Below are 9,927 nucleotides of genomic sequence, written 5' to 3' on the forward strand. Positions count from 1 at the left end.
ACAGATTACTGTGTAGTTTTATAATTTTTAGTCCTAAGAAACGGTAAGATTGTTTCACATAATTATACACCCCCATTTTGTTACCACCCCCGATTTACTATTTCTTATAACAAAGAGTTTTTCTTTTACTTAATTGATTATGTTATTATATTTTTAGTAGATATTTTAAAGTTTTCTCCGCTAATCTGTATTAAACATCCAAAAATCAAAGTGTGTCCAATTTATTTGAAATGAAAAAAATTATATCCAACCCAAAATCCCATATATGGATAAAACAAGTTTCAAGATGTCGTGAAACAATCTTCAAAAAGACATTCACACTAATTATTATTTGTTATGTTAATATGTGTAAACATTAATTAGTTCGTCCATTTTATTTGCCAAGCTTACCACAACAACAAAAAAATATATATAAATATTATTACATTGTGTTGTCCCACTATGGCTGGTAACTTGGGTAGACTTGGAGACACTGTCAAAAGATTTCAAGTAGATCGTATAGGCAAAAAAAAGAAAAAAAATCCTTTATTAGTTTTGTCTCCTTTTTTGATAATTTAAAATGACAAGTTTGGTAGCAAAGAAATTTTAGATTTTTATCGTGGCTCGATTATCGAATTTAAAGAAATCGATTATTTCAACTCTTGCATTTTTCGACGACTCTTTTGGTTTCTGTAGTCTTATACAACCACAAATGATATAAAGTGAGCCTTTTCAATGAATCCAGTATCTGTATTTTGTGGCTTTAAATTTTATACCTTTAAAAAAAGCTTTTTTTATTGGGAAAAATCACTAAAGACGCCGAGCAGTTATTATGGCAGTCCTAAGCAGGCTTACATCTTACAAAAAACCAGCCATGGACTATGAAGTGGACCATTAAATATGTTGACTATTTTTTTGCTAGAAAATTCTTTCATACTTTTTCACAGTATCATTGTTACTGTGAAGTTACTATGAAACGTTTACTGAAAACCAATTTAAGCAATTTATAGTAGCTATATTTTAATCCACAGATTTTCACATGGACAAATGATTTTCTTATTGATAAATTATTTGTAATGTGAAGGGCTATCTATTAATTTTTACAAGCTTGACTAAAAGCGAGTGATTTTTCAAGTAGCTGTTCAGCGGCGAAACAAGGTATTCTTCATGGGGTATCTTGTGATAAATTCTCTTCTTTTGGAGCGGGGGTGATTTTTTGTGGTTTTTGGATGGTGTTTTGATACATTTTCAGGAACGAAATTTTTCAAGGAGTTTTTGTAAGAATATTCTGGTGGTGAGGATAAAGCGGTGAATTTTTACGTTTAGTTTGGAGTATATTTCTGAGGTTATTTCCCCTTTCATTTAATGGTATGCGGTGTCACTATCTCCAAGTCTATACTGCTGCTACCATTATCAGACTTTCTTTTTATATACAATTAAAATTGTTTTGCGGTTATATGGTAGACAGACACTGTATATATATTGGTATAGGATACCATTAAAAACTGATTAAAATTCGTTACTTGTATTGTAAACCAATAAAACCGTATACGGAGTTGAGGTAATTCTGCAATAATGATCATTTGTTATTTTCGCTAATAAATTGGAATTTTAATTGTTCATTATATTCTTTTATATGAAAAGAGAGGCCTTAATCATATTATAGTCACGTACATTATTTTTAGTATTCCGTTTCACAAATTCATGATTGATTTCCAAAATTCAAATATTAAAATTATAAAATAAAATAAATACAAAATTTAAAAAAAAAAAACTCGACTTAAAATGGGGCCTGATCGATTCGCTTGTGGCACCTAAGCGGATAAATCGATTTTGTATCTAGTCACGCTGCACACACAACATTCAAGAAGTTTATTGTTATGCTATTGTACTTTTAGAATCATTACAATGATCATATTGGATGCATACACAAACAAACAATACCATCCTTAAGCGAGCAATGTGGAAATTACGGGCGTGCACTAGTAAAAATGGATTGAAAAGTGTAAAAAAATACGTGTTTCCATTTAAAAAATCAAAGTTGATTATTTCACCATGAAACTCTAAAAAAACTGAATACTGTATTTTCCTCGGCTCCCGAAAGAACAGTTAAAGGTTTATCGGTTTTTTATTTCACTCTGAACACTGAGTACTTTTTAAAAATCATCCTGTATAAACCCTGTAAATATATGATAACAGCATGATTTAATGTTGCATCAACATTTTTCATTTGGATATACAGAACCTTCTATGAGTAAGTTAACTCACACTTTACGATTCTGTTTTTATTATTTTTAATGGTAATAAGTAAAAATAATTGTGTATTGATTATTTGTACAATTGTGAGATAGGTTTAATCATTTTTAATTACCGACTTGGGTTGTGTTTATCGATCACAAAAAAAAACTGTTGTTTCTTTCCTTACCTTAAAATAAAATGACTTACCTAATTGAATGAATGCGTTTGTGTGTAGACTTTATCTGTTAAATATTTTAAAGGGCATTTCAAGTATAAAATTTGTCATTTATGACCAAAAAAAATTTGTAGATAATGCAAATTTGTAGACATGAACTTTCTATATCGGGTCAAGATAGTTAATACCACATGTCATTTTTATACCATGTATATGTATATGAAATATACATAGTATATTAAGTTTCGTCGCAAGTTTGTAACGCTTAAAAATATTGATGCTACGAACAAAATTTTGGTATAGGTGTTCATAGAATCACCTAATTAATCCATTTCCGGTTGTCCGTCCGTCCGTCCGTCTGTGGACACGATAACTCAAAAACGAAAAAATATATCGATCTGAAATTTTTACAGCGTACTCAGGACGTAAAAAGTCAGGTCAAGTTCGTAAATGAGCATCATAGGTCAATTGGGTCTTGGGTCCGTAGGACCCATCTTGTAAACCGTTAGAGATAGAACAAAAGTTTAAATGTAAAAAATGTTCCTTATAAAAAAATAAAAAACTTTTGTTTGAAACATTTTTTTGTAAACATCACTGTTTAGCCACGAGGGCGTTAATTAGGTGCAAATTTTATAGTATGTATTAATATAGGAATATCAAAGTGAATATCTTTTGTTATTTACGTGACGTCAAAAAAAAAAAACGATTGCGCATCAACACTTGCGCATTATATGAGAATATCAGTTAAATATGTCAGATATGTATGTATGTGAAATGTGACAGAGTTATCAACACTGCCTATACATGGTATTTCAACAATTAATTCAGTCAATTGTTTGTTTTCACTTGTTTAAATCCTTGAAATAATTAATTTTTAAATGTCCAAGAGCGGACATTTAAATTGTACAAAATGTCCAATATTTAGCTTTGATTTCAGAATTTTCCCGAATAAAATCTATACTTTTCCCAAATTTTTACTAATTTTATTTCACCCCCCCGCCCCTGTATGTCGAAACTGGCTTCGCAGCCATATATGCTCCACATCGACTCAGAAGCTTATTTACTACGCGGCAGAAAGTTAGGCTACGTGGATTTTTGACGCGTCTAATCCTAAACCTAAGTTATCATACTTGTAGTTAGTATTTCTGCAGATCTCGTACAGATGAGACCCTTGTCTGTAAAACGGGATGGGACTCAATGATATTTTCATAAAAAATACGTCTCATTTAGTAATCGGTTGGATGAAGTTCGACCTTATATCGTTACTTGTACTAAAAAAGGAAAAATGGATTCAAACAAACACAATAAACGAAAACTATTTTTGTATTTACATTAAAAATTAACAGATGAATTTCCTAAAAAATTTATTCTGGTTTATTTTTCTTTTCACCACCAAGTACACATTGTCCAAGATCGATTCCTTTATCAGCAGCTTCTTTCGTAATAGCATAGAAACCAGTCATATAACATTTTTTCAATTCTAATTTAATTTGCTCAAATCTGACAACACATTTCGTACCACATGTAGCCATTTTCATGCTGAATTGTGCAGCTTCCGTACATGTTGAAGCTGAAAGACCAGTTAAACACCAAACGGTTTTTGCACTTGCAGTTATTTGTGCCCATGATGATGCCTCACGCATGGTATTTAAACATTCATTCATAGAAGTTGGCACACTCGTAATGAAGGAACGTGCTTCTTTAATATTTCCAATAATTGTTTGAGCAGTTTCATTAATTGAATTTACAGCGTCTGGTATACAATGCTCAATTTTAGCATAAGCATCTTCACTGATTGTATCAGCACTCAAACCTTGTTGCTCTGCGCATTTTTGTACTTTTGCTATTAATAATTTCTTTTGTGCGTGAACACGATCAGTGAGGTTTAAGGCACCTGAAATACCTTGATCGAATTTGTCGCTTGCTTTATTAATTGCACTATCAATTACATTAGCCACGGACGAGGATATTGTATTATAAAGTCCAATTATACTATCTTTTAAGGCAGGACGCCAACCTGATCTATCTGATTCACTTTGAATTTCATTCATTTGTTCATTTAAATTTTCTGCCCCATCATTGACTGCTTCAATTTCGTCCTGTACTTGGTCCCAAATACCGGTTGATTGTGCAATACTTGTATCATTTTCGTCAATTGTAACGTGGAATTTTGCTTCGTTTATTAAATCTTCGAAATTTATTTCGTTTAGAGCACTTTCGTCATCGATATGACTTTCATACTCGACCTTGCGAGCCTATAAAAAATAAATACTATTGGTATTATCTTTTAAAATAAGGATTAAAGAAGGATATTTGAAAATATAAACTGTACAATTTTATTAAAGTTATTAGTATATGTTGATCACTTTTTTCAATTTTTTTCAGTAAAAAAAATTTTTCCCATATCATGCACCTAACTTGATTATATAAAATATTATTGTAAAAATAATAGTAAATATATATACAATATGAGACAGACAAGTAGTGTGCAATTTTAAAAACACTGCTTAGAAAAAAATAGTGATAATATTTTCAAAAATTTTTTTACCATCTTAAAAAAATTTAAGCAAATTATATAAATTGTATTTTCCAGTGAACTATAAATTGTATTTTTAGCTACTAAAATTGGTAAATTACATTAAAAAAAAAGCATTAAAGAAAACTAATTGTAACTGAACTCACAAAATAATTAAATAAGTAGGTAAAAAATTATAAAAATCGAAAAAAAAAAATCAAGAAAGTTTTTTAAGAAAAATGTAAATATTTCAAAACAAATTATTTTTCAATTTCCAAAAAAAACGTGGATATTAAGTATGCAAAAGGCATGCTTTCACCAAGTTTCATAAAAATTTATTTTGGAGAAAAAAATAATAAAAATTGAAAAATTCGTTTTTGTAATTTTCTCATAAAATTTGAAGATATGCTGAAAAATACTCCGTAAAAAGTTTTAAATTTTTTTATCATCTACAACTTTTATCCAGAACATAATGCAGTCAAATTTCCTCGAAAAAATGCGAAAATAAATTTCCAACCCTTAAATACCACCCCTATTTTACCATTTCCAAAGGTGTTTTTTTTTCTATTATTTTTTTTCTATAACCCAAACTAAATTTTAGCACCGGTCGTTGCCTGTTAAAATTAATTTTTTCATTTCAAAAAGGTTATTTATTCTTTTAAAAAATAAAAATTGTAATTTTTTATAAAAATAAAATAATAATTAAAAATGAACTCACATGAATACAGCAAATTAATGCAAGTATTAAAAATGGCTTCAACAGTTTCATTTTATTAATTGTTGTATCGACACTTCACTATCGAATGATTGAAAAATGAATTCTTCTGAAACTAAGTTTTTAATCCAATTTTTTTTAAATAAAAAATTATGATCTTGAAACAATTTTTATCTTAACTTTTCATAAACATTACCAAAAATATATTGGATTATCAAAAGGTCAAGGTTTGGTCAGCCAAATTATAACACACATAAAGATAAAAAATTAAATTTCAAGGATTTTGAAGTAGGAATCAAGAACGGATTCAGTAAACAATTTTTTCAGATCACAGCTTAGGATTGTAAAGTTCTACAGAAATCTTCTTATGATTGTATCAACCAAATGTATTTCGTCAACAAAAATGGAAAAATGGTCAACGAATTACTCGGCTAATAAAGGCTACCGGCATAAGTTTTAATTAGCCTTTCGATATCAAGACGAAAGAAGCTTTACAGATATCTTTTAAGGTTTTAAGCCAAATTTAATGCTAAAATTTATAAAAGTAGTTATGTATCGGTAAAATCAATAATTAATGCTTATTACGAATCAGATAATTTGTAAATTTAAAATGGAGAAATAATTCACTGTTAAGTCTGTAACGGTGCTCGCGTGTTTCCATGAAAAAAATTAAATTTGTTAGGAGCTGCATTAGCTGAGCGAATTCCCTCTTAATAGGTGAGATTTCTTGAAAAATTAAAAAATCATGCATGCATTTTTAAGAAAAATTATAGGAGAAAATCCAAATTTTGTACTTTGCACAACAACCCCCCACCTCTTGTTTATCTGGAGATTTTTCTCATTAACGAACTTCAACTTCGAAATACCAAAACCCCTCTTGATTTATCCAAATCGAACTTAAATTGCGACCGCCAGAGAGAGTGCAGAAACATAAACGTAAAGACACATATGTACATACATATATAAGTTTTAACGATGGTCATTTTTGACATCTATTAAGTAGGATAGATGAAGATTTGAAGAAATATTTTCAAAATTCCATCAGTACAATAGCAATAGCTCCATTTCCTTCGAAAAAAATTCGCTAATACACAGGGTGCTATTTTTTAAAGTTTCCGCCGTCATATTTCGAAAACAAAACGAGAAATCGAAAATTGGTAAAACACAGTATGTACGAGGGCGAACATATTTTGTGAAGAATATTCTTGTTTTTTGCTTGGAAAAAACTTGCATATGGAAAATTTGGTCCTCAAATTTTGAGCATCAGATTTCAGATATTACCGATTGAAAAGTTTCCGCCAAGAAAATTTTTATTAAAATTCTTAAACAATAACTAAAAACCGTTTTAGATAAACGATAACTAAAAACTGTAAATACAGGAACCGAAAATTGTAATATCCTCTTGTGTAGTATACATTAATCGTTCAAAGCTTCTGAAAAATAAATTCGCCAAGTGATTATGAATAATTAAAGTAAAACACAAATTAATTACCAAAAATATTTTTTTATTTCCATTAATAATTATCAGAAAATATAAATTCAAATCAAAAACTTATTCAACTTTCTTTGTTTCATTACGAAGTACACATTTTTTAAGTTCAATTCCTTTCGCCTGTGCTTCTTTAACAATCGCTTCCAAACCATCCATATAACAAAATCGTAATTCTCTCTGAATATGATAGAAACTAACCTCAGCTTTAACACCACATGTTATCAATTTAGTAGTTAATTGTGCTGATTCGACACCAACTTGACCAGTCACACCACCCAAACAGAAAATCGTTTTTGGACTTGCAGTCAGTTTTTCCAATTTTTTTGCGTTTCGCATAATATCTACGCATTCATTTACCGAATTTGGTAGATTCGACATAAAGCCACGAACATTTCTAAAATTGTCCATAATTGTTTGGGCTGTAGCATTTATCGATTCAACTGCTTTTGGTACACAAGTTTCAATATTAGCATAAGCATCTTCACTTAGTGTTTCAGCACTAAGACCTTGTTGTTCAGCACATTTTTGTACTTTAGCGATTAACAATTTCTTTTGGGTGTGAACACGATCAGTGAAATTCAATGAGGCTGAAATACCTTGATTGAATTTGTCAGCGACCGTATTGACGGCTGTGTCAATAGCATTGGCAGCAGTACCGAAAATTGTTTGGAAAACTCCATTTATTGTACTAGCTAATCCAGCACTCCAATTGGATGCTTCGCATTCTGCACGTAAATCATTTAAGCGATCGCGTGTGTTCTCCGAGTCATCATTAATTCCTTCAATTTCGCCAATAACTTCATCGTAAATATTGGTAGATTTTGAAATGTGTTCGTCTTTTTCATCAATTGTTATATGGAACTTAGCTTCTTTAAGGATATCTTCAAAATCAATTTCATTTAGTTCCTCAATATCTTTGATAAGATCTTCATATTCGACCTTGCGAGCCTATTCCAAAAGAAATAAATTTTACTCTACTATTTTTACAATAACCCCTCATTGTGGCAAGCAAAATTATTTTTGTCTGAATAATCAAGCAAGATAACCTAGTTGGAAATTTTTCTTTATTTAATGGGTTGATATTGCAATAAGAGAATAAGTAAGTTTGACGTCTACAATCGTCGTTTACTGCATTAAGTTTTGGTCGGACATCTGATTACAACAAAAGATAACAGATCTATGAGAGCATCGTCATGGTTTTAAATAACGTAGGTGGAATTTCAGTTAGCAAGAATGTCTTTTAAATAACCAATTCGCAACGTATGGGTTGGCTGAATTTCCCAGAAGTTAATTTTTTTCATAACAGATAGATTATTAAAAAAAATTATGTATTGATTTTTGGTTTAAGAGACGGTATAAGGTCGATCTTCACCCATCTGATTAGACGTTTTTTATAAAATTTTATTGATGCATAAACACGGCTATCATAGTTTTTCATATCGAAAAGTATTCATGGCTATTTTTAATTAAATTAATTTTAATTAATTTTTTGCATGAACAGTTTTTTCAGACAAACCTATACCATTATTTTCGTTATTAAATTATCTTTCTTCTGATACCAATTTCGATTGGTATCAGATCGGTGTAGTTACCTGTATTGACTTACCTCTTCATATGGTATGAACAGATATACACCGATCTTGTTAAACAATCGAAATTGGGATCAAAAGAAAGATAATTTAATGAAGAAAATAATGGTATGAGTTTACCAGCAAAATACTGTTCATGAAAGAAATTGATTAAAATTAATTTAATTAAAAATAGTCATGAACACTTTTTCGTAGAAAAAATTGCATGGACGTGTTCATAAATCAATAAAATTTCATAAAAAATATATCTCATCTGGTTATCAGATAGGTGAAGTTCGACCTTATACCGTCTCCTTTAGTAGGTATTTGTATTGATAATTGACGAAAATCCTTTTAAAAAGGTAATAATAAAAATTTTATTTTCTCATAAAAATTACTTATCTTTTTTTAAATATTGATATTAATAATCTCTGATATTTGTACTCTAAGATACATACGCCCATGTTAGCTTATCCTGTCGTATAAAGTGAATAATATTGAATTTTACATAGCATTTTACCAAATTTAAATTTTTTTGAGTTTATAATTAAAAAAGAAAATGTTTAATCAAATTAATAACTCACATGAATACAGCAAATAACTGCAAAAATGAAAAATGGCTTCAACAGTTTCATTTTATTGTTCTATTAACACTTCACTAGCAAATAATATCAAAAACTGTTATTTGGAAACTGTGTTTTATAAAAAAAATATAAAAATGATAAATTTTATGATTAAGTTTAACCAAAAATAATGATAATTCAACCCAAGAGGTCAAGGTTTTGCAGCCAATTTATATAATAAAGATAAAAATTAAAAAGTCGTAGCATAGGAGCTGTGTTAGCTAAGTGAATTCCCTCTCAAGATATTGGAAATTTTTCAAGAATTAATTTTTAATTTTTCAAGAATTTTTATTTCAAAAACGAAGCGCCTAGAGAAAAAAATCACATGGGTACTTTTTTTCTTAAAATGGATCAAAAATACAAAAGTATTTTGTATTTTGGAAAAAAAGATTTGTACTTTGTTATTTAAGCTTTTTAAAAATATGCTACCCATTTTTATCCGGTAAAAATCTACATAAAAAAAAGTAAAATTTTGTTTTGGCCTCCTTATCCCTTCCAAAAGTCCTTTTCTCCAAGGGAACTAAGCACAATCTTTCTAAACGTTTCCATTTCTTTTCTTGCACCTTCACCGAATTAATACTCGATTACTTTTTATATTCAAAAAAGGGTATACACAAATTTA

General features: G+C 29.4%; 2 protein-coding genes across 2 annotated transcripts; both read right to left on the reverse strand.

Moving 5' to 3' along the window:
• Window positions 1–3,741: 3,741 nt before the first annotated feature.
• On the reverse strand, window positions 3,742–5,737 carry LOC123305940. Its single transcript, XM_044887779.1, has 2 exons — window positions 5,626–5,737; window positions 3,742–4,647 (listed from the first exon to the last, which is right to left on the reverse strand). Exons 1-2 carry the CDS (start codon window positions 5,674–5,676, stop codon window positions 3,757–3,759), a joined length of 942 nt encoding a protein of 313 aa, XP_044743714.1. The 5' UTR covers window positions 5,677–5,737; the 3' UTR covers window positions 3,742–3,756.
• A 1,385-nt stretch (window positions 5,738–7,122) lies between these two features.
• On the reverse strand, window positions 7,123–9,373 carry LOC123305941. The gene is made up of 2 exons (XM_044887781.1): window positions 9,267–9,373; window positions 7,123–8,062 (listed from the first exon to the last, which is right to left on the reverse strand). The coding sequence occupies exons 1-2, from the start codon at window positions 9,315–9,317 to the stop codon at window positions 7,175–7,177; spliced, it is 939 nt and encodes a 312-aa protein (XP_044743716.1). The 5' UTR covers window positions 9,318–9,373; the 3' UTR covers window positions 7,123–7,174.
• Between the last annotated feature and the right edge of the window lie 554 nt (window positions 9,374–9,927).

Source organism: Chrysoperla carnea, chromosome 1 (genome assembly GCF_905475395.1).
Source record: "Chrysoperla carnea chromosome 1, inChrCarn1.1, whole genome shotgun sequence".
NCBI classification, from domain to species: Eukaryota; Metazoa; Arthropoda; class Insecta; order Neuroptera; family Chrysopidae; genus Chrysoperla; species Chrysoperla carnea.

Bases quoted from the DNA above. Each gene is read 5' to 3' on its own strand.
- LOC123305940 (XM_044887779.1), bottom strand. From the start codon at position 5,676: ATGAAACTGTTGAAGCCATTTTTAATACTTGCATTAATTTGCTGTATT. The intron at 4,648-5,625 runs GTGAGTTCATTT...TATTTTTTATAG, and splicing joins CATTAATTTGCTGTATTCAT to GCTCGCAAGGTCGAGTATGA.
- LOC123305941 (XM_044887781.1), bottom strand. From the start codon at position 9,317: ATGAAACTGTTGAAGCCATTTTTCATTTTTGCAGTTATTTGCTGTATT. The intron at 8,063-9,266 runs GTGAGTTATTAA...CTTTTGGAATAG, and splicing joins CAGTTATTTGCTGTATTCAT to GCTCGCAAGGTCGAATATGA.